Below are 25,671 nucleotides of genomic sequence, written 5' to 3'. Positions count from 1 at the left end.
TGGTGGGAGAAGAACGGAGTTTGAAGCTCTTCGGAAAAACTATGTAACGACACTTCTCACCGAGAGCTTAGATTGCTAAGTTCACGTCATTGTAAACCTCAATTTTATATTTTGAAGCTTTTTAATATTTTGTCAACTTGAATAATAAATTGAAACCAACTAAATAATTTTGATCAAAATTAAATAACGTCTAAATAGAATTCTTTTATTTAAAATGATTCCTTTCCCGCGCTGAAACCGAGTATTTTAATACTACCGGTCGAAAGAATTACAGTAAGTAAAGTTTTCAATAAATAAAAATAACATCTACTAGATGGAAGCATAACAGTTTCTATGCTTAGGGATTTATTGCCAACCCTAAATTTGAAAGATTCTAAACTCCAAAATTTGAAAATCATAAATTTTTCCATTCATTTATATCCCAAATTTCTATGGTTCATCCATTAACAAAAGTATTAACTTTAGAACATTATTATTATTATTATTATTATTATTATGTTATTAAATGCTCAGGGGGGGTTGTCCCCGGAGTCCGATTCTCCGAGGGCCCAGCCTGAGCTCCATCCATTACTGCTGTACCACTCCGCACAACAAGGCGGTTAGTGATCACAGCAGGCCAAAGTCATTTTCCTAAGTAGACGGAGGGAACCTAGTATGACAGCCTTCTGCACCCTGACCGCCAAGAATTCAGCTTTTGATGAGCAAGCTGGAACTCTGGCAAGTGAGGATACAAAAGACTGTTTCATCCCTCCGAGGACGCCAACAATCAGGACGACGAGCTTGACACGGTAACCTGGGTAAAGTTTGCCAATTTCAAACAGGAGATCCTGATATATCTGTCTTTTGTGCTCTTCTTTGGCTGAGATGTTGTATTCAGCCGGGGCCGAGAACTCAATGACATAAATGTCACGAGTAGCCTTGTCGAAGAGCACAATATCAGGTTTGTTGTGATCTATCCGCCGAGTTGTTGCAAACGGCATGTTCCAATAAATTTTGCAACTGTCATTCTCAACAACCTGGGGAATATCTCCTGGCAGATAAGGCAGCACCGGTGTCACGTCAATACCGTAGCGGTGACGAAGATAGTAGTACAGTACTCTCAGGGCAGCATTGTGACGCTGGATGTATGCACCTCTCGCCAGCACAGGACATGCTGACAAAATGTGCATAAGCGTCTCCGGATGTAGTTTACACGCCCTGCAGGTCGTGTCCGGGAGCTGCACCTGGAGCACCTTGCTACGGTACTCTAGAGTGTTAATGACACCATCTTGGCAAGCAAATATGAACCCTTCAGTCTCGGACATCAGGCCAGCTGACTTTAAGAAGGAAAACGTCAGCTGGGTGGACAAGCCATGATCACGCACGTGTTTGAAGAACACGCTGTGCATGGACTTGTCCATCAGTTCGCCTAGGAGTTGTTTTTCCTCGGCGTTCCTGATGACGCTCTTGAATTCCTCCTTTCGGAGTTCCATAAGAGCGTTTATCTCTCCAAGACCAAGGGTTCTTGCTGCATATATAGCTGCCTTATACAAGAACGACCCCTTATGCACATTCTCATGTTTATGAACAATTTGCATAAGAAAGTCATCCTCGTCTGCAGTGAAATTGACAACTTCGTGTGTTAAACCCAGGACCAAACGATCATGCAGCCGCTCCAAACTCTGCAGACCTCTCCCACCGATGGACCGGGAGAGGTATAATCTGGCGACTGATGAATTGGGGTGCATGCTCCGGTTCATGTTGATAGTCTTACGGGTTTTGATGTCGAGATCTCGCAGATCCTTTCGGGCCCATTTTAAGACACCGAAAGAGTATAGTAAGACTGGGACAGCGAGCATGTTAGTAGCGGAGACTTTATTTTTACCGGAAAGTTCGGAGGACCAAATTTTCCGGAGTCTCCTAACATACTCGCTACGGAGAGTTGCTTGGACTTCGGAGACCGCATGCATGCGGTGCTCTTCCATTCCTAGATATCTATACAACTCTCCGGCGTCTAATTGTCTTAAAACGCTCCCATCTACCAACTCGACATCATCACCCGTAACAGAGCACTTACCCCTCGCCAGATGTACGACCGCACACTTGTCCAACCCAAAAGACATTCCGACATCCCGCGTGTACTCTGCTACGATGTTAAGAGCCGCCTGTAGATGATCTTCATCAGCACTATAAAGCTTCAGGTCATCCATATAAAGCAGATGGGTAATCGAGTATTTTCGATCACCCGGAGGCCCCACAGAGTACCCACGAGTTTTACGGAGAGCAACAGATATAGGCAGCAGTGAGATGCAAAACAGCAGAGGGCTTAAGGAATCACCTTGGAAGACCCCTCGTTTGTACTCTACAACTCCGGTTATGTGCAATGCGTTTCCACTTCCAATGTGAAAACGCGTTCGCCAGAGCTGCATTGTACGCCGAATGCATTCCACTATTTCAGGATTGACCCCCAGGCATTTGAGGAGATATAAAATCAACTCATGAGAAGTTGAGTCAAATGCCTTGCGATAGTCGATCCAGGCCATTGACAGGTTGCGTTGATAGTAGATCGCATCTTGTGTGACACATCGATCAACTATCAAGTTCTCTTTGCAACCTGACAGGCCTCTTTTGCTGCCACGCTGTTCATATATCTGTTGCCATACAGGTTCTATCTCCTGCAAAATACGGTTGTTTAAAATTTTTGTAAAAATTTTATAAACCGCATTCAAGCAGGTGATAGGCCTGTAATTCTTTGGGTCAGACAAGTCACCTTTTTTTGGTATCAGTACGGTTCGCCCTTCCACGAGCCAGTCTGGAATCGGTTCGTCAGCTCTAATGTACGATGTAAATATACGGGCCAGATGGAGGTGGGTAGAAGTAAACTTCTTCCACCAAAAGACATTTATGCCATCTGGTCCCGGGGCAGCCCAATTTTTGCTTCCATTTAGAGCTGAACGAACTTCATTCACACTGACTGCGGGGCTCTCTTCATCAGCATTCTGTCTACGGTGTTCCCGACAGAATGCTTTATTATTATTATTATTATTATTATTATTATTATTATTATTATTATTATTATTATTATTATAACTAAACCATTATAAATGTTACAAATATAATTATGTAAAGCCTATCTATCATAGCTATAAGTTTAGATATTCATTTATAAATGTTACTTATTAAATTATTATGATTAAGACGCTCAAATTTAATATATGTGTTGCAGATCAATTATGATCTTGGTTTATTAATTAATATGAGATATTGTTATTTTAATTATATATTAACTATTATTTTAATATTATTAAACGTAACTCCAATAGTCCATCAGTTATTTATTTAACGAATAGTATTATTGTTGGCCTGGTTCCATGGTCTTATTCTATTTTATAATTTACGACCTCTTGAAAATGCTTAACGAGAATGTATATGCAACCAACAAACCCTTGAAGGACATTTAACACATGGCCCTTCTTTTATTAGTTTTCACAAAGGTCCAATTGTCGAGTAACACAAGCAAGCCTGTTCGGGCACTTTTATAGTTCTGAGAAATGTTGGCAAAGTTAGTTTGTTGATTGTTTATTTAAGGAGACTACTATACTTTAATCTATGTGCTACAACCAATTTTGTATATAAACAAAATGCATTATTTACAATATATAATCCATTATAAATTAAATTAAATAATTCAAATTATAGTGAATTTGCCGCGTAATGCATCAAATCGACATCTACTATATCATCGGATATAACAATATTTTGTCCGGGGATATTTTATCGGGGGATCAAAACGCTTGATACCATTATTTGGCACGGGGACACTTTGCCACCAAAATGGCGGCGGTTAAAAATTTTAAGTTGGCTATGCTGATATGCAGTAAAGGCGCGCAAATAATTCGAATGGTGAGTTCTACGCAGCCAGAGAAATGTAAAATGCTGCCATCATGTCGAATGTCGAATAGAATTCTAAAAAAGATTGACGTGGAATGTAAAATTTAGTTAACCCTTCGTTGGTCGCGCTTCACTGCCCGCCTTCATTGGTCGTGTGGTTAGGGAATCGCCGCAATGTTAATTTTCTTACAGTGTTGCCAAGTATACTTTTAAGTAAGCGCGGTAAAATTTGAGTTGGTATGAAATAAAAATTAATTTGTTCCGAAAAATTATTTTCAAAAAATTGCTTTTTTTATTTATTAAAAATTTCTACATGTCAATTTTTTGACTCAATTTATTTATTAAAAGAATTCTTAAAATTATCAAATATCTGCTAAATCAATTTTAATTAAATTATTTAATATTTAATTGTAATGTAGTATCGTGACTTTAATTTTAATCATAAACGTTATATTCAAATATTTTATCAGAGAAAAAAATACGTACCGGTTTAATGCTTTGATGAGTAAAGTATTAAATACTTTTGTAGTCACAGTAGTAATATTATTATTCTTGTGATCCAATCCACGTAATGATATTTATTTATTTATATTTATATTTATATTTATTTATTTATATTTTTATTTTTATATTAAAATTACTTACAATAACATTGCACAAATAAATTAAATAAATAACTTTATGGGACATGCGCATAACAACTATAACAGCTGATGACGGCCATATTGTTTTTATTTATTCAAGTTTCATATAATTGGCAATGCTGCGAATAAAATTTCATGGTCGGGTTTGGTCGTGCTTACGGGGAATCGCCGCGATTCCATGTTCTTACGACATTTATTATTTAATATCTAATTAATAAAAATACCTACAACTTTAAAAACTGTTTAGGTGCATGCTAAATGAATTGAAGAAGGAATAGCTAAATTTTTTAAGGCTGGAAAAAATTATTTTTTTTTTTATAACGAATTGAAAAAAAAAAGCGGGGAATCGCTCATAGCGCGACCAACGAAGGGTTAATAGATGTCAGTAATACCCTGAAAATGCCTCGAATATGTGATCAGAGCGATCATTCTGGGAAAATAGACTAGGGGATATGTTTCTAATGGTTGTAGAGTAATATAAAGAAAGTAAAAAGAAAAAATAATGAATAATGTCGCTAGGAAACAAAAGTCAATAATTAGGGAGTCATAATAAACTAATTAAAAATAAAGAGGGATAATAATAAATTATTTAGAATTTACATTCTCTTCCCGTGCATGCACTGCAAAATGATAATAAACATTGAAATAATTAAATAATGAATTATTTAATTAAAGGCACAATTACTCTGTCGAAAGATTAAATTTAATAACTAAGGCGGCACGATAAACTGATTAAAAATAAAGGGGTTTAATTATAAAGAATTTAGACTTTGAATTTTTTCCCGTGCATGCACTGCAAAATATCAATAAACCTTAGATAAATAAAACAATACTTTATTTAATTAATTAAATGCAGAATTACTGTGTTAAGGGACTAAATTTATCAACTAGAGCGGCATGATAAACAAATTAAAAATAAAGGAGTCTAATAATAAATAATTTAGACTTTGAATTTTTTTTCCCGTGCATGCACTGCAAAATAATTATAAACCTAAAAATAATTTATTAATATTTTATTTAATTAATTATTTGGCACAGCTACTTTGTTAAAGGACTAAATCTCATAAATAAGGCAGCACGATAAACTAATTAACAATAAAGAGGTCAAATTGTAAACAATTTAGACTTGGAATTTTTTTCCCGTGCATGCACTGCAAAACAATAATAAACCTCAGATGAATAAAACAATACTTTATTTAATTAATTAAAGGAAGAATGACTTCGTTAAAGGACATTATTTCTATCGTTTTACAATCGGATTTTCTAATAAAATTATAAATCAGCTTAATTATTAACATATATAAAAGAAAAGGCATTATCATTCAATAATATTATTGTCCCAAAACCTTCTTCGTTATATTATAACTAATTATCATTTAATTATGAATTGAATACAGAATAATAATTATTAATTATTTTAACTTAATTTTGTTCAACTACAATATTATATAAAGTCAGATTTAACAATAAATGTTATTTAACAATCTTATTTTTGTTTAGTTACATATGTTTTTGTATATATATATATATATATAATAAGTTTTATTTGTATCACAAGTTTTGTGTTTTACAAAGATTACAGTCGTTTTCTCTTTTTATTTTTTTATACTCTTTATATACTAATACTTAATTCTCTATTCACATTAATTTTTCTTATCCTAATATCACTTTCTTATTTTTGGTTTGCACTATTTCTACTTTACAATGTAGTTTTGCTATAATTGCTTAATAGTATATTACACACCTGTGGCAAGAAAATGAGAAATGTCTCAGAACACATATATGTTGCCCGAGGCGAAGCCGAGGTCGACATATATGTGATCTGAGATATTTATTATTTTCCTGCCATAGGTTTGTATACTATTTTTCTGTCCGACAGAGGCGGAAAGCGGCAATTTCGTTTAGCGCAGCGGGCCGAAAGTTGCCACTTTCCGCCTGGAGGGCAGAAATAGTATATTACACACCTGTGGCAAGAAAATGAGAAATGTCTCAGAACACATATATGTTGCCCGAGGCGAAGCCGAGGTCGACATATATGTGATCTGAGATATTTATTATTTTCCTGCCATAGGTTTGTATACTATTTTTCTGTCCGACAGAGGCGGAAAGCGGCAATTTCGTTTAGCGCAGCGGGCCGAAAGTTGCCACTTTCCGCCTGGAGGGCAGAAAATTATATTGTGACTGTGCTACCATTTCTCACTTCACTTTCGGTTACTTTATCCTACACTACTTTTATTTGATTATTTTCTCATCATTTTCCATGCACTTACAGTCGCATGCGTGCTATTTTACCTCATCTACCTACACAGCCTCTGTATTATCACTACTTTTTTTACATTCATCCTTTTCACACTCTCTTTGTATTGCCTCTATTTCTTTTATTAATTTGCAAAACTCCTTGCATACTTTTCCTTTTAATTTCTCAGTTATTTTAAGGTAAAAGTCCCTATTATGAGACACTTTTCAAGGTAAGTTGAACATTTTTGCGAATAATAAATCCATTTAAGAAGAAAATACACTTTTAATCGCATTGTACAGTAATTTGATGATTATTAAATCAATATTTCTAATGTGTTTATAATTTTTTTGGTTAAAAATGAATTAAATTATGGTTTTTTAAGAGAACCTATGAGACCCTATTTATGAGACACTTTAAAGTCACATGTCCCCAGTGTCTCAAACCACAGGACCCTATTTTTGAGACAGTTAAAAAATCAGTGAAATTGATCAAATTTTATATTTTTATTAATTTTAGACAGTCCTATTTACAAAATAAGAAATTATTTTAATTTTTCATCAACTCATAATTAAATTTTTATCAGTTAAATAATTAATTAACGAAAATTATTGAATTAAATCTATTTTTCTTTCTTGATTTTTTTTTTTTAATTCTTCGACTTGAGCAATTAACTTTTTCTTTTCTTCTTGTAATATTTTTTAATTTTAAGTTTTTCTTCTTTCATGTTTTTTAACTTTTCTTTTTTTAATTGTTTGTACCATTCATCAGAGATCCCCACAGATGGTAACTTTGACTTGCCTGTTTTTTCAATTTTTATTATTTTTTTCTTCAGTAAATAATCCTACGGCAAAGTGAATATTTCTTTCAGAGGTTTTTCGGGAGATTTATCTAAAAATATGAATTTTTCGTAATTCTAATCATAATTTTTAAAACTAGTTCATAACTAATTATTTTACGTTACCGTTATCAACAGTTATTGATGAAAACTTATGAATAAAACGATGTTCGTCAATCATTGCAGGCGTAGGATCCAAATTTTCTTTCATAAATTCTAAAAATAGTCACATCAAATTAAATTTATCGAACATAAATGTGAGGTTGACATTTACATACCTAATTGATAAATTTTGTTGTTTATAGGATTTGTAGGATGAATATTTTTGAGCTCTGTTGTATTATTTTATATATGATATTATATGATGTTATATGATATTATATATTATAATGTATATATATATATATATATATATATATATATATATATATATGTATAATATAAATACTATATAACATAAATATAATTTTTTGGATGACGCGCAAGGATTTCGATTTTGCGCAAGGATGATACGCAAAATCGTGAAGCGTTCCACATTTTTTTTTTTTTTTTACAAATATAAATAATGCTGTGAAGCGGGAAAGAATAGGAGTTACGGTAATTATTACGTGAAGCGTTCCACATTCACGTAACAGGATATTGGTAGGAAAGGATTGAGAAAGGAATGTGGAGAGGATCATCTTAATTAAAGACACTAAAGTCTTTAGAAGGGCACCGTATTACATTATTGCTATCAGTTAATGATTCTTGAAGACTAACTTGACTAGATTCATATATAACCGTAAAAAGTTGTCCATCATTAGTTAAATTATTTTATTCACAGTTTATCACATTAGAATGATTGTCCTTAGACAAGACTTATTAAAGATGTATTACAATTTGTTATTATCTTAATAATAACAAATTTTAATACATCTTTAATAAGTCAGTTTTCGTCACAGGTGACCCTATTGCTGCTCTGTAGAATAACAACTGAACAATAACATTCTCTTCTTTTAAAGATAATACTGTCGCTGGCTCAGTTCTAATTTTTGCCTTCTCAGGACTAATACTTTTTCATCTAACAAAGGTAGCAATCGGTACTCCATGAACAGCAGCTGCTTTTCTCAAGGACATCTCTGTGTCTTCTATTGCTTTTAAAGCTTTTCCTATATTTGACGAATCATAATTACTTAAGCCTTTTAACTTTTTTTTCTTCAGTTTATTATTCACATTGGAACACAACACTTTTTTTTGGTTGAATTTGATGATTGAGTTTTTGTCTCTTTAGGATTTTGTTTATGCCTCATTATCTCAGCTTTTTATTATAAATTACTTTTTACTTAGCCTGAAATAAATAATATACTTTTAGAGTCAATATACAACAAAATATTATAAATTTATCCAAAACATTTAATTAAAAAAACAGAAAAACTTGTTGACAAAGTTATTCAATGTTATGATTTGAGGTTAGGTTCATAATCTAAAGGTATTTGACTAAAAGTACTTACTTTTAGAAAAATATTTGAGGTTTTAATAACAGCCAATATTTTATGACATATAATTGCACTATTTTTATAATTAATATAACATATTAACAATATAAAATCTTATAAATGTACACCGTCTCACTTAATCGGGACAAGCCGAAATACACATGTCCGTGTTACATGGTACACCTAGTAAAATGTCTCATAAACCGGGGCATTCACGTTTATAAGTGTAGGTATTGTGAGACACTCAGATTTAAAATATTGTAATAAAAACAACGCATAAATATGTATAGAAATAAAGTCTATGACTCATCAGCTTTCAATTGATATACAATTTAACATAAAAGAAGAAGAGACAATGAAATTAAACTAATATAAGAAACTAGGTAGCTGTTGCCGTTTTACTATTCTCGGTCGTGGCTTTGAGCACAGATAACAAACCTCGCACTTTAATAAATATTTTTTAAAAACATTGTGAAATTAATTAAGAGCAAAAGTCGAAAATTGCTTTTGAAATATGTGAATTGAAATATTTTTTATATTTTTGGTATGCTAGCGGTGTGTTTGTTTTCATAAAATAGTATTTTTATGTAGTGTATCATAAATGGGGACATCGTCTCATAATAGGGACTTTTACCTTAATTCTCATAATATTTTCACTGTCTTTGTACATATTCCACTCTTGCATTATGTCTTTACACTCATTGCTTAGCCTCTTATACACCTCATCACACCCTATGATATGTTCTATACTTTCATCCTGCTCTTTACATACTCTGCATCTCCAATCACTTATCCCCTTTTTTCCTGCTCTTGTTATGTTACCACATCTCACTTTCGCCCAAGTCTCTTTGTCCGCACTTTTCACATCTCTTTCGCTCCAATATTCTTGATTTTCGCTCTCTGTCATTATATCCTTGTACATGTTGTTGTAACTCGATGCACTTATTTTTTCCATTATTTTTTCTTCCAATTGTTTTTTATATTCTCCCAGCCCTTTTTTTATTTCGTCTTCTATCTTTTCACCATCTTCGTTATCATATATCATTTTTAACACATTTTCACTTTTCATTTCTCTCGCTATATTTTCTATTTTTTTTCCCCACTTTGTTGGATTTTTATTTAACACACCTCTTATTTCTTCTCTTAAGCAGATTTTCGACCATCTGTTTTCGTCCATTTTTATGATTTCGGATATATATCTCCATATTTTTTCTTTCGCTATCATCTCTATCATTTCACTTCTTGTTTCTTTTTGCACTATATATCCAGGTGTGTTTCTTTTTACTCCTAATGCCATTCTCAATAATTTATTCTGCATTATTGCCATCCTCTCTAATTTTTCACTTCCCCATATTTCTATTCCATATAAGCACCCTGCTCTTACTAGTGTATTGTATAAGTATAACCTGTCTTTCATATTATTCCTTTCTGTTCTTTTTATCACTCCCCATGTCGCGTTTGCCACTTTATTCGCCTTATTTTTCATCATTTCCATATGCTTGCTATGACTATTTTTTGTAGTAAATGTATACCCCAGATATTTAAAACTGCTTACCACCTCGAGTTTTTCCCCCTTGTAGTACCATTTTTTGCGCTCACTTCTTCCCCCATTTCTAAAAATCATTATTTTAGTTTTCTTTGCATTAACTTTTAATTTATTTTTGTCCACATATTTTTCCAACTCCTTTATCATTTCACTTAGTCCTTCTGGGTTGTCCGCCACTATTACTCCATCATCTGCATATTTCATTATAAAAAATTTTGTTCTTCCCATCACTGTTCCTCCAATATTTTTTCTCACCATCTCATCTTCCATGTCATCAATAAATATATTGAAGAGCACTGCACTTAACGCACATCCTTGTCTCACCCCTTGATTCACTGTGAATTCCTTTGTTTTTGCTCCATTTATCAGCACTTCGCACGTTGTTCTACCATATATCTCTTTTATCATTTTATACATTTTTCCACCAATGCCTAGCCTCCTTACTTTCTTCATTAGTATCCCTGATTAAAATTATTGATTGAAAACAATTGAAAAAATTTTGAATTGATTTTAATTTTTTACATAAAATTGAAAAATATTGACTGAAATTGAGACATTCGAGAATTGAATTTTTTTCAATAATTAGAAGCCAAATAAGAAACTATTCAAAAAAATTCAGACTTCTTTAATTTCAATTGCTTTGAATTCCGAGCATCGAATTGAAAAATATTCAAAACAATTCAAACCAAAAAAAATTGAATCTTTCTCAACATTTACTAGTAAAATTGAAAATTATTGAAAAATGATTAAAATTTTATGGTTCCAATTACTTTGAATACTGAGTGAATATGAATTTTCAGTTCCACGATTTTATGAATAATTCAAACAAATTAAAAAAAACTCGAAGAATTGAATTGTTTTCTATTTCTTCCAACAAGTTAATATATTTTTAATTTGTGATTTTATGAATTATTCAATCGAATTTAAAGAAATTCGATTGATTGTATTGTTTTCTATTTTTCCCAACAAATAAACGGATTATTGAATTTACGATTTTATGACTAATTCAAACAAATTTAAACAAACTCGAAAAGTTGAATTGTTTTCTATTTCTTCCTACAAATTAATATATTATTTAATTTGTGATTTTGTGAATTATTCAATCGATTTTAAAGAAATTCGATTGATTGTATTGTTTTCTAATTTTCCCAACAAATAAATGGATTATTCAATTTAAGATTTTATGAATAATCTAAACGAGTTCAAAACTTCAAATTATTTTCTATTTCTTCCAATAAATAAATAAATTTTTCAATTTACTATTGTACGAATAATTCAAACAAATTTGGACAGATTCAAAACTTCGAATTATTTTTTATTTCTTCCGACAAAGAAATAAATTTTTTAATTTACGATATTATGAAAATTTCAAGCGAATCTAAACAAATTTAAGATATTGAATTGTTTTCTATTTTCCACAATTAATAAATAAGTCATAAATTGAGGGTTCTTTGAATAATTTCAATACATTGGAAGTTCATTTTCAATTTGCTATTAAGGAATGTTTCACTGTATATAAATGTAAAATAATCAAGTAAAGTTAAGTGATAATTACTGTAAGATTTTTTATTTTAGTCTTGTATTATTTATGTAATTAAACACATAAAGAATAAATAAGAAATATAAACTAATTGACAGTAGTGCAATTCCCCGTAGTTCCTGACGACTAGCATTATTTAGATACTATAAGACTAGAAAAAATTCTTCTTCTTAAACTAATTTCAATATGATAAATTGATGGTAAGATAGAGAAAATAAAATTTCGACATTAAGTTTTATTTATTGATAGAAAAAAATTGGAAATTATTAAAAATTATAAATGAATATTAATAATTTTTTATTCAAAGAGTAATCGGATATCAAGTGTTAATTATTTGTAAAAAGAAATTGAAAAACATTCGAAATTGCGAATGAAATTCAATAATTTTTCATTTAAAAAGCAATCAGATATTAAATTCGATTTAGTTATAGAAAACAATTGAAAAGTATTCAAAATCACAAATAAATGTGAGTAATTTTTTATTCACTGTACGACCGGATATCGAATATTAATTATCTATTAAAAATTATTCGAAGGCATAGGAAATCGCAAATGAAATTCAAAAATTTTTTTTCAAGAAGTAATCAGATTTTAAGTTTTATTTATTTATTTATAAATAATGATTGGTAAGTTTTCAAAATTACAAGTAAATTTCAATAAATTTTTATTCATAGCATGATCGGATGTAAAGTTGCATTTATTAATAGAAAACAATTCAAAAGTATTCAAAAATACAAATAAATTTCAATTATTTTATATTTACAGTACGAATGCATATCACGTTGTATTTATTTATAAAAAAAAATTGGAAAGTTTTCAAAATCACGAATGAATGTGAATAATTTTTTATTCACTGTACGACCGAATATCAAATAATAATTATCTGTTAAAAATTATTCGAAGCCATTGGAAATTGCGAAGGAAATTCAATAATTTTTTATTTAAAAAGTAACCAGATATAAAGTCTTATTTATTCATAGAAAATAATTGAAAAGTATTCAAAATTACGAGTACATTTCAATAAATTTTTATTCACAGTGTGATCGGATGTATGTTTGCATTTATTCACAGAAAACAATTCAAAAGTATTCAAAAATACAAATAAATTTCAATAATTTTATATTTACAGTATGAATGCATATCACGTTTTATTTATTTATAAAAAAAAATTGGAAAGTTTTCAAAATCATGAATGAATGTCAATAATTTTTCATTTTCTGTACGACTGGATATCAAATATTAATTATCTGTTAAAAATTATTCGAAGGCATTGGAAATTGCGAATGAAATTCAATAATTTTTTATTCAAAAAGTAACCAAATATGAAGTCTTATTTATTCATAGAAAATAATTGATAAGTATTCAAAATTACGAGTACATTTTAATAAATTTTTATTCACAGTATGATCGGATATTAAGTTGCATTTATTCATAGAAAACAATTCAAAAGTATTCAGAAATACAAATAAATTTCAATAATTTTATATTTACAGTACAACCGGATATAAAGGCTTATTTATTCATTGATAACAATTGAGAACAATTTAAAATCATTTATTTTTCTCTATTTTTTTTTAATTCCGCATTATATCCAAATTCATGAACTATTTATCTATTCAAATCCATTGAACACAATTAAATATTTGAATTTTTCTTAATTTTTTTTTATACTTAAAAAGGTTTAAAATCTTTAAACTATTTATCTATTCGGAAAAATTCATTTTTGCCTGAGCTGAATCAATCGTGAAATACAACTTGTTGAAAATAATTGAAATCATATCCAATTCAATTTTATTCAATCAATAATTTTAATCAGGGATCTCTCTGTCTACTGTGTCGAATGCTTGTTTCAGATCTATAAAACACGCGTACAACTTCTTTCTATTTTTTAATCTGTTATTTATTAAAGAATTTAGTGTGAATATATGCTCTCTTGTTCCTCTTCTTTTTCTAAATCCCGCTTGGCTCTCTTTCATCTTTCCTTCTCTATCTGTCCAGCTCATTATTCTTTCCGCCATCATACATGTTAGTAATTTATATCCTATATCCAATAGCGATATTCCTCTGTAGTTCTCTGTTGTGTTTTCATCGCCTGCCTTATGTATTGTTATAATTCTTGCTTTTTCCCATCCTGGTTGCACCTTACTTTCATCCCACATTTTATTTATTATTATTCTTAATTCTTCACTTACTTCCCTGGTTAGATTTTTGATGAACTCCGCCGCTATTCCATCTTCTCCTGGTGCTTTGCTGCTACCTAATTTTTTTATCGCTGTTTCAAATTCTCTTTTGCTAAATTCTGCACTTATTTCATCCACCTCTCTTCCATTCACTGTCTCTTCTCCTTCTTCTTCTTCTATTTCTTTAATATTTTTCACTTCCTTGTTGTTTAATAGTTCTTCAAAATGTTTTACCCACCTATCGCCATCTATTTTTTCGCCCATTTCTTTTCTTACTCTCTTTCTTCTGAATTTATTCACTGCCTCCCACCATTTGCTCATATCTCTTGCCTTGTCTATTTCTTTTTTTTTCTTGCCACCAATTTTCTTTTGCTTCTTTAATTGTTGCTTTGTATATTTTTTTCGCATCTGCGTATTCCTTTTTTTTTTCACTGTTTTCACTTTCTTTGAGCATCGCTTTTAATTTTTTCCACACCATCTCCCTTTTTTCTTTACACTCATCGTTGTACCACTCTCTTCTTTTATTTTCCCAGCCCCTTCCATTTCTTGATTTTTTACTCATTTTTGTTGATTTCGCAGCATCATATATTATTTCTTTCATATCTGCCCACTCCAATTCCTCTTTTTCCTCCTTTTTATTGCTCCAATTGTTGTGCACTTGCTCAGTATACTCCATTGCTTTCTCTTTTTTCCATTTTATCCTCTCTTCTGTCAATTTCGTTAGACCTTTTTTTGTATCTGCCTTTGTTTTTTCTTTTTCACTTTCTCGCACGCTGTTTATTCTTATAATTATGTGTATTGGCAGGTGATCTGACTCTATTCTCTTTAATACTCTAAACTCTATTATTTTTTCTTCGTCTCCTCTGTCTAATTGTAGTGCAATATCCAACACTGAACAGCAGTCTTCATTTTTACCACCAATAAAAGTCACTTCACCTGCTTTGTCCCCCTTGGTTGCTCCATTTATTATTTTTAACCCGAGCTCGTCACACAATTTTAACAACTTTTTGCCCTCCGCGTTTGTTACTCTGTCCTTTGATTTTCTTTTTTTATTACTACTCTCACTTACTCCAGGCACAGTACACTCTCCTATTCTCGCATTCATATCCCCTAACACTATAATATTTTCATATTCGCATTCATATTTTTTTATTACGTTTTTTATTTCTTTTTCCATTTTTTTTATTCCTACATTATTGTATACTGTTACTATTATCTCACTCATCACTTCATTCTTTAGTACATAGCCATAATTCCATTCCTCTATTTTCCACTCTTTTTCGCATATTTTTTTGACACCTATTAAATGCCCGCTGCTCGCTCTTCCTCTTGTACATCCTTCTTTTCTCTCTGCTGGTTTACACGTCCACTTTAGTTCACTACTCAAATTATTTATCACTTTCTCTTTGTCTTTTTCCTCAACCCAAGTCTCAATCAGGGACACTACGTCATAATTTTCTACCAACTTGTTAAGTTCACTATATTCTTTCATTCCCGCTATATTCCAACTCATCGCTTTATATATTTTATCTTTCTCAGCACTGTTTTTATCTTTATCTTTCTTCCTTTTCCTACTTTTGTTATTTTTGCTTTTATTTTTACTTTTGTTTTCTTTTTTATTTTTGTTTTTACACTCTTTGTCCACTTTAAGTTTTTCACTTACACTTTTATTATTATTGTTCTCTCTGTTTTTTATCACTCCTTTCCTATTGCACTTCTCTTGAGGTTCTTTTTCCCTGATTGAGTCTGTTCTTTCTTTTCATCCGCTTCTTGTTGGATTATCTGTCAGTCCTTTCTTTTCATCCCAGTACATCCAGGTGTAATTTATACATAATTTCATGTAACCTGCTTTTGCCATTTTTCCTTTCGCTATTTCTCTTCTTTCTAACTCTTTTAGCCACTTTCCTACTTCCCTCTCTCTTTCCGTTAATTCATCGTCAATAAAAATGTCCGTTCCTTTCAGTTTCCATTTTTTTAATATCAGATTCTTCTTTTCCTCCATGTTTTTGAATATTAAGGTGACCATTCCTGGCTCGGTCCTTCCAACTATGCCCCAGTCTACTTTGTAATCTAGTTTTTCTTCCACAATTCTTATTGCTTCTTCATTATTTCTGCATTTATGCTTAATTCTTATTATTTGTTTTTTATTGCGTCTCATTCTTAGTTCCTCCCGCAGCTCACACTCTGTCAATGGCCTTGGTTCCTTTTCTTTTTCTTTATTTTTTCCTTGCTCCCTCTGATTCCTCTCTTCTTTATTTTTCCCTGCCGGAGTACTTGTTACCATGCTCCATCTTTCCCTTCTATCTTCATCTTTTCTCAGACTTGGATTCCTTAGTAGTTCCTGAGTTTGTTCTTCTGTCACGTAATCGGCGTTATGGTAGTAATTTCTCCTGTTGTTCACATCTCTTTTTTCTCGATTTTTTTCTCTTTCACTAATTTTTTCGCTTTCCAATTCTCTTACTCTTTTTTCTGCCTTTAAGCACCTTTCAGACAGCATTATTTTCTCATCTTCCCACCTTATCTTTTCCGCCTTCATTTCTTCTTTTATTTTTTTCTCGTTTTCTCGGTATAATTTGCAGTCTCTGCAACTTTCTATATTTTTTTCACATTTTTCCTTTATTTCCTCTATCTTCCTAACTAGCATATTATCCCTTATTACACTGGCCTCCACAATGTCGTTTAACACGTTACTCACTTTTAATTCCCATTCCAATGACTTTCTGCTGTTTTCGCATTTTATTCCCTCCAGTATGTATTCCGCTAAATTTTCTAAATCCGCGCCTGTTATTTTTTCCCCTGCTCCATCTGTGGTCTTGTTATCAGTACTTTTTTCTGCTTGTTGGCTTGTCCCATCCCCATTTTCCTTTCTTACCGACTTCTCGCTTTTTTTCCCGCTTTTTGCGCTTCCCTCCTTTTCTCCATCTTTGTCTCCCACCTCTTCTTGTTGTACATCAGCTACAGTATCTATTATCGTATCATTTAGTTCATCCATTCCGTTTGATTCATTATTTTTTTCACTTTCATCATTCAATCTTTCCAGATCTCGTGCGGCGGCCTCCTCCTGGTTGCTTTTTCCTTCCGACATCCCGAAGCTTCTTATGTCTGTTTGGCTTCTACTCCTCGTGTTGTACACTCCTCTGGCCCCTCTTCCCGCCATTTATGCCCTAACCTTAATTTTCACTCACCACGCTTTTTGCTCTTCTACTTAATTTTTCACCCACAAATTTCACTTTTTTTCTCTGATTTATTATTAATTAATTATTAATTCGCTTTGTATTCACTTTTTTTAATTTTTTTCCTTTTATTTTAATTAAATTCAGCAATTGCCTTAGCACGCGTTTTTTTTGCGACCGTTCAATTCGCCACCTATCGATTGTTTTTTAATAACCCGGAAATAATAACTCGGATAAAAATAACTCGCGTGAATGATAATCATTTTTATGGTCGTTAAACGAAAAGTTTAGTCTATAGGGTTCGTTTTAAAAGTTTTACAGGCAATTGTTAAGTTTTAAGAGTATTAATTGAAGTATATTGAAGTTCGATTGCTTGTAAAATTTATCACGCAAATATATCCATATGTTTTTGTATTATTCTTTATTATTTTAGAACAAGGGTCTATTGAATTTCACACGTGTCTTTTACGACTTTTCCTCATAGGGTATTAAGTTCCATGTGGCGAGAAATAGTCCTGGAATTACCAATAGTCCTTTTGTACCGAAATATATTTTTTTATTTTATTTCCTTTTGTAAATAAAACAGAGTTAACTAAAAGATGTTTATTACAACTGGTAAGCGTAAAAGCATTAAATAAATGATTTGAATATTTACTTCGAATATAAAATTTAATTAATTTTAATCATTTAATATTTACTATTTGAATATTTCATTTGAATTCGCGCTCTCATAATAGATAGCGCTCTAATAACAGGTAGCGTCCCTACTGGATGCACTAGGTGCATCACACTCATCCAAAAAAGTTGGAAATTTTTCTTAGTTGGTCCACCTTTACAAGCATGAAATTTGAGTGTTATATCCCTCCGTCCGATACACGGCATCCCTATGAGAGAAGCTGTTGTGTACTTACCTTTAGTCGTTCTACTTACGTGCCATCTGGCTGACTTTGTTGTAGTTCTTTTGTTATGCTTCCATCTAGTGGATGTTATTTTATTTATTGAAAACTTTACTTACTGTAGTTCTTTCGCCCGGGAGTATTAAAATACTCGGTTTCAGCGCGGGAAAGGAATCATTTTAAATAAAAGAATTCTATTTAGACATTATTTAATTTTGATCAAAATTATTTAGTTGGTTTCAATTTATTATTCAAGTTGACAAAATATTAAAAAGCTTCAAAATATAAAATTGAGGTTTACAATGACGTTATCTTAGCAATCTAAGCTCTCGGTGAGAAGTGTCGTTACATAGTTTTTCCGAAGAGTTTCAAACTCCGTTCTTCTCCCACCATAACTCCTATACATATATCCGCTCTTGTACATATATAAGTACACACATTTTCTACTACATATAAATGATCCTTATATACTAACATGTATTTTCTCTATATCTATATATATTTATTTCAGCCTATCGGCCTGAAAGTTAGATTTCACTAATACACACTTTTAGCAATAGTCATTATGTTTATTTAACTATTTTTATTAATTTAACAGACCCTTTTTAAAATATATTTATAATAAAAATTAACTTATAATTACCTTGAAATTAAATTACAATAAAAATTATAATAAACTATAACATGAAAATATATATATTATATTGTTTATAATATGTTGGATTAATTTTTGGGTTTGACTAATTAATAACTTGAATTAAATATTATTTCTATTATTTTACAATCGGATTTTCTAATAAAATTATAAGACAATTTAATTATTATCATGTATAAAAGAATAGACATTATCGTTTAATTATAAATTAAATAATAATTAAATAATGATTCAATAATAAATTAATACTAAATTAATTAAATAATAATTATTAATTATAAATTAAATACAAGATAATAATTATTAATTATTTTAACTTAATTTTGTTCAACTACAATATTATATAAAGTTAGATTTTAACAGTAAATGTTATTTAACAATCTTATTTTTGTTTAGTTACATATGGTTTTGTATTATTCTTTGTTACTTTAGAACAAGGGTCTATTGAATTTCACACGTGTCTTTTACGACTTTTCCTCATAGGGTTTTAAGTTCCATGTGGCGAGAAATAGTCCTTGAATCATTCAAGTACTTTTTATGGGTTCTGAGAATTCGGTTACAATGTCCTTTTGTACCGAAATATGTTTTTTTTATTTTATTTTATTTTCTTTTGTAAATAAAACAGACTTAACTAAAAGATGTTTATTACAACTGGTAAGAGTAAAAGCATTAAATAAATGATTTGAATATTTACTTCGAATATAAAATTTAACTAATTTTAATCATTTAATATTTATTAATTTGAATATTTCATTTGAATTAGCGCTCTCATAATAGATAGCGCTCTAATAACACGTAGCGTCACCTGCTGGATGCACTAGGTGCATTACACTTTACCCCTCTTTGCCCCGGTGATCACCTCAAGCGCGGGATTGACCGCGTCTCACGTCATAGCGTTGAGTACTTTCGAATAGTCGTCCATTTTTGTATTAAAAAAGAAATAAAAATATAATCAAAGTTTTAGACATTAAATAAGTGAAATAAATCCTAATACACGAGAAAAAAAAAGTATTTTAGTGTATAGTGGGTGAGAAACACATTTTTGAGAAAGATATTAGCTTGACAAGGAAATAATATCTTTTGCGGGATGTCGAGTGACAATAAGAACGACAAGACAAAGAACGATAAGAGAAAGCGAGACGGATCTATAGGCGACCAAGATGATTTTCCCTCTCCTAAGCGTGTACAGTACGACGAGATGCGCGAGCAAATGAGAGCATTACAAGGACAAATGCAACACCTAGTGAATTTGCATTTTCAGAGGGACGAGGACACACAATCGACCGCGGAAGAACCTCCACTAAGTGACATCCTAGAGCTGGGTAAACACAAGGCTGAGGTTAACGCCAAGAAGAAGGTAGTTCAGGCTGATCCGACAAAACTACAGACCTTATCAGGGCTTCAGAGGTTTGAGATGGATGATTGGAAAGACATTAGGTATGGCGATACTCCTAGAGAATTTTCAGCCTCACCGGGATTCACAGAGCTCAAGGTCAACGAAGAGCTCTGCTACCTAGACAAAGGTAAGGACTATCAACAGTCAACCGATCGGTTGCTAGCAGGTCTAGCTAACGCAGTATTGACGCAGGACATAATCGAATGGGCTAACCAGTATCCAGATGGTATAGGTTCTCAAGATTTAATAAACATGTTTATCCTAAACTTTGGGGAAAAATCGAAAACCTTCCGTAATTCTGAAAAGATGTTACAGATAATTTGCGGAAAGAGGGCCTCTTATATTGAAGCGAGATGAGAGAGGATAATTAATGAGGCACCGAATAAACAGGTTCAAGGAGCGCTGAAGAGAATTCCTCTTAGTCCTGAGTACCTTTTCGGTAAGGAAAAACTTTCCTCCTTAATTACTTCTTTAGGAGTCGCGCAGATCTGGTTGAAAAAGCCGGCGCACAGCAGTGGTAAGCAGAGCGGCTCTAACAGTTTTAGCAGGATTCCAAGACGTGATAACTCCTACACACTGAGAGCTTCTCAAACATCAACTAGTAGACTTGACCAGGCCAGGCCACAGTACAGAAAAATATTCACCAAGAAGGATTCAGCCAAGCTTACGCAGTCGAATACATTTCGTAAGAAAGACAGCAGGTGACTATATGGCAGCAAGACAATTCTCAGAGGGCTAGCTAGCCGAAATTGCGGAGGAATGGGAGAGTCAGGATGCTCCACAGGTAATATTAAATATTATAGCAAATTTCCGAATCTCATTTGCAGAAAAACCAATTCTGTCCAACAATTGGAGAGACTCTCGATGCGAAACGCCATTCTCAAACCAGATGGCTGATCAGATAGAACTTTTATTACGACAGGGTGTCTTGGAGAAGGTCCCATACCTGGGACCAAGCTTCGTTTCGAAAATGTTCTTGGTGAAGAAGAGCCATGGAGGCTGGCGTCCTATCTTCGACCTTCGGAACCTAAACAGGTATGTAGAGGTGAAGGAATTTCAGCTAATTTCCCACTCAAAGAATTCAGATTTTCTACAATTGAGAGACTGGCTAGTGCGAATAGACATGTCACAAACACACTTCCACATTCAAGTGGCCGGAGCACACCGCCGCTTCCTCCTACGCCTTCACTTCAGAGGAGAGCTCCTACAGATGACGTGCATGCCATTCGGCCTCTCATCTGCCCCGTACGTGTTTGCCTCGGTGCCCAACTGGGTAGCAGAGCTACTGCGCTCAAAAGGCATAAGAGTGGCAGTGTACCTGGACGATTTTCTGGTAGCCTGCCAGCACAGGAACAGATTGTTAGAGCAGGTAAAAATGATAATAGATTTTCTGGTTTCACTAGGTTGGCAGATCAACTGGGACAAAAGCATCTTAAAGCCTTGCCAGGAGTCAGATTTCCTGGGAATAGCATGGAACACGCAGACCGGTGTGATAAGGCTTCCATCCAAGGCCAGAAACATCCAAACCCTGGTCCAGGAAGTTGTAAAGGATCAAAGTTGTACCTTAAAGAAGGCTCAGAGTCTTCTGGGACACTTGAACTTTGCGAGCTTCGTAATTCCAAGCGGCCAGCTCCATTGCCGTCATCTCCAACGGTTCTCGACTCATTCAGTCAGAACCGCCCTCGACAGAGGCTTCGAATAAACAACCAGGTTCAGAACAATCTAACCTGGTGGAAAGAAGCCTCGAGTCCGTGTTCACCTCGGCACAAAAGCAAGGTAACACACTTCCTGACGATGGACGCAGCCGACAAGGGCTGGGACGCCCAACTGAACGGGATCTACATGTCAGGAAACTGGTCAGTGACACAAAGGAGATGGCACTCCAACAAGAAGGAGATGCTGGCAGTATATTAGGCGCTGAAGCAGCGGGTTCACCTCCTAAAGGAAGCCCATGTACTGCTACAAACGAGGTCGTTGGAACTGTACGAACTTACATTCCAACTCCTTTCCCTGTTCGACGAGTTAAAAATAACTCTGTCAGCTTTTACCTTCCTGGAAGGTACAACGGGATTGCAGACCGATTAATAAGAAAGAATTCACTACCGGAGTGGCACCTATTACCAGCGGCCACGGAGGCGGTATTCAAAAGATGGGGTACTTCAGAAACAGACCTATTCACCTCAGCCAAATCGGCGGTGGTCAAAAAAGTACGCCTTCCGGGACTGCAAAGATCGCTCAGCTGCATTCACAGATGCCTTCAGTCGATCATGGAGGATTAAGCTCGCCTGGACATTTCCTCCTCCAAGTCTGATTACAAAAGTTCTGGCACACTTGAACGAGAGCCAAGGTCACTTCCTAGTAGTTGTGTCAAAATGAGAAAAAACCTTCTGGATGAGGAAAACCTTCATCACCCAAGACTGGGATCCCCCTGAAAAGGATCTATAGTTAAGTCGAGCTGGCGAGCTTCGACTTGAGAGACTTATAAGGCTCCAATTAGATGGATTACCTGGTGCCAAGAGAACAAGGTCAACCCTGGTTTCCCTAGAGGAGTAGATTTAGCGAGACCTCTAACAAGTCTGCACATAAAGAACAACCTTGCACATAGCACAATTTTAGTGCACAAATTGGCGATAGCCACATTCTGTTCGGGTGAGGAGGCCGTCAACCTGTCATCTGAATTTCTTGTACGACAGACACTGAAAGCAATTTCAGTAACTAGAGACCAAAGGAAACAGAGTCGGAAATATGGGACACGAAAATTTTTTCGAGTGGCTAGCAGCGGATCCTCCAAAGCTAACCTTCTTTGAGGTCTCACGCAGAACAGCGGTAATACTGTGACTAGCTTCAGGGCGTCGCTTGCACGATCTGACTTTATTAAAGATCTCGAAGAATCACCTAATCAACTAGGGAAAAGAGATCATACTTTGGCCGACTTTCGATTCAAAGACAGATCGAGCAAGCTTCAGGCAGTCAGAATGGAGATTGCTGAGCCATCAGAACACGAGAATCTGCCCGGTCACATGGATCAGAGCCATGCTGAAACTCTCTGAGAGGAAGAGAGCTGATCAGAATCTCGAAAGTCTCTATAACAGTGACGGGTCCAGTTAAAGCGGCTTCGTAGATAATAATAGCTGATTGGAATCGCTCAGTTCTAAAGGAAGCTAACATAGATGCTTCCCCAGGCAGTATTCGAGCGGCAGTAGCATCTACAGGATGGCTGCATGATAGGCCAGTACAAGAGATCCTGGACAGAGGAAATTTGAGATGTGCGGAGACGCTCAGACATCATTACTACTGACAGGTGACGGCATCTACAAAAAAACTCGACCATTTCTTTGACAGATAATTTCAAAACAATGTAAAAGACAAAGAGAGACATATCTAACCATATACTTAAGTATATTTTAATTTAATTTTAAGTATAATTTAATTAAATTAGAATACTTAAATAGAAAATTAAGGGAAAGTAATAAATTATATTTTTAAGTTACATTAATAATAAATAATAAGTAATGACATACAGTTTAATAAAAAAAAAAAAAAAAAAAAATCCCAAGGGGTTTTCATTACAGAAACCTAACTCAGATATAACCATAATCATATTATTTTCAGCATCACATAGCGTTGAGGTGATCACCAGCAGATAACAAACAAATCTCTCATAGGGATGCCGTGTATCGGACGGAGGGATATAATGCTAGTGTTTTGAACTACAACAAAACACGTATTATATTCCGGAGCCGATACACGGCATCCCGGTGGAGTACTTACTGGATGAGAGCTGCTATGACGTGAGACGCGGTCAATCCTGCGCTTGAGGTGATCACCGGGGCAAAGAGGGGTAAAGAACTACAACAAAGTCAGCCAGATGGCACGTAAGTAGGACGACTAAAGGTAAGTACACAACAGCTTCTCTCATAGGGATGCCGTGTATCGGCTCCGGAATATAATACGTGTTTTGTTGTAGTTCAAAACACTAGCATTTTCCATACATGCTTGTAAATTTAAATAAAATTAATTAAAATTATTAATTTTAAAAAATTTCTAATCTAAATACAAAATTATTTACATTTTTCGGCTAAATGAGTGTTCGTCTGTTCATTCATTTTGGCGTACAAATTTTCGTTGTTATATTTTTAATTTATTGAGACTTCGTGACTTTGAAAGGTTCTATTAATATAGCTTTAGTTTTTTCTTTATTTAAGATTATATTTTTCGGAATTTTAAAATTTGTAGAATTAATTCTTTTAAATTACATTTAATATTAACTGTTATATCCGATGATATAGTAGATGTCGATTTGATGCATTACGCGGCAAATTCACTATAATTTGAATTATTTAATTTAATTTATAATAAATTATATATTATAAATAATGAATTTTGTTTATATACAAAGTTTGTTGTAGCACATAAATTAAAGTATAGTAATCTCCTTAAATAAACAATCAACAAACTAACTTTGTCAACATTTCTCAGAACTATAAAAGTACCCGAACAAGCTTGCTTGTGTTACTCGACAATTAAACCTTTGTGAAAACTAATAAAAGAAAAACCATGTGTTAAATGTCCTTCAAGGGTTTGTTAGTTACATATACATTCTCGTTAAGCATTTTCAAGAGGTCGTAAATTATAAAATAGAATAAGACCATAGAACCAAGCCAACAATAATACTATTCGTTAAATAAATAACTGATAAACTATTGGAGTTACGTTTAATAATATTAAAAATAATAGTTAATATTTAATTAAAATAACAATATCTCAAATTAATTAATAAACCAAAATCATAATTAATCTGCAACACATATATTAAATTTAAACGTCTTAATCATAATAATTTAATAAGTAACATTTATAAATTAATATCTAAACTTATAGCTATGATAGATAAACTTTACATAATTATATTTATAACATTTATAATAATTTCGTTATAATAATAATAATAATAATAATGTTCTAAAGTTAATACTTTTGTTAATGGATAAACCATAAGAATTTAAGATATAATTGTGAGCCCAGGTATACATTTGTGTATGTACCAAGCAAAATATATGTAGGCACAGACATGGACGAGAATAAGTATTAGTGTATAAGTTAAAATAAGTATTAGTATATATATGTTAGAATAAGTATAAGATGTAATAGACTAAGTATATTGGTTTGAAACATAGAGGGGGAAGTGAAGCCGGGAACCACCAACTTTGAGCCGATACTTT

General features: G+C 32.9%; 3 protein-coding genes and 1 long non-coding RNA gene across 4 annotated transcripts; 2 read left to right on the top strand and 2 right to left on the bottom strand.

Moving 5' to 3' along the window:
• Positions 1-7,478: 7,478 nt before the first annotated feature.
• On the bottom strand, positions 7,479-7,910 carry LOC123264677. Its single transcript, XR_006509394.1, has 3 exons — positions 7,867-7,910; positions 7,715-7,804; positions 7,479-7,641 (listed from the first exon to the last, which is right to left on the bottom strand). It is a non-coding gene; the product is annotated as an uncharacterized LOC123264677 (long non-coding RNA).
• Positions 7,911-16,088: 8,178 nt separating this feature from the next.
• LOC123264631 (nucleoporin GLE1-like) lies at positions 16,089-17,698 on the bottom strand. The gene has a single exon (XM_044728024.1). The coding sequence runs from the start codon at positions 17,484-17,486 to the stop codon at positions 16,089-16,091; it is 1,398 nt and encodes a 465-aa protein (XP_044583959.1). The 5' UTR covers positions 17,487-17,698.
• Positions 17,699-20,140: 2,442 nt separating this feature from the next.
• On the top strand, positions 20,141-22,152 carry LOC123264658. The gene is made up of 2 exons (XM_044728074.1): positions 20,141-21,782; positions 21,853-22,152. The coding sequence occupies exon 1, from the start codon at positions 20,141-20,143 to the stop codon at positions 20,804-20,806; it is 666 nt and encodes a 221-aa protein (XP_044584009.1). The 3' UTR covers positions 20,807-21,782; positions 21,853-22,152.
• On the top strand, positions 21,339-22,524 carry LOC123264650. Its single transcript, XM_044728057.1, has 2 exons — positions 21,339-21,484; positions 21,601-22,524. Exons 1-2 carry the CDS (start codon positions 21,339-21,341, stop codon positions 22,361-22,363), a joined length of 909 nt encoding a protein of 302 aa, XP_044583992.1. The 3' UTR covers positions 22,364-22,524.
• Positions 22,525-25,671: the final 3,147 nt, after the last annotated feature.

This window comes from Cotesia glomerata, linkage group LG5 (genome assembly GCF_020080835.1).
Source record: "Cotesia glomerata isolate CgM1 linkage group LG5, MPM_Cglom_v2.3, whole genome shotgun sequence".
Taxonomy (NCBI): Eukaryota; Metazoa; Arthropoda; class Insecta; order Hymenoptera; family Braconidae; genus Cotesia; species Cotesia glomerata.
This window is presented reverse-complemented; position numbering and strand designations above follow the sequence as displayed.

What these genes read in the sequence shown, in the direction of transcription:
- LOC123264631 (XM_044728024.1), bottom strand. Translation starts at nt 17,486, where the DNA reads ATGGCGGGAAGAGGGGCCAGAGGAGTGTACAACACGAGGAGTAGAAGC.
- LOC123264658 (XM_044728074.1), top strand. Translation starts at nt 20,141, where the DNA reads ATGTCGAGTGACAATAAGAACGACAAGACAAAGAACGATAAGAGAAAG.
- LOC123264650 (XM_044728057.1), top strand. Translation starts at nt 21,339, where the DNA reads ATGGCTGATCAGATAGAACTTTTATTACGACAGGGTGTCTTGGAGAAG. An exon ending in GACCTTCGGAACCTAAACAG is followed by an intron (nt 21,485 to 21,600) that starts GTATGTAGAGGT and finishes TCCACATTCAAG; the next exon opens with TGGCCGGAGCACACCGCCGC.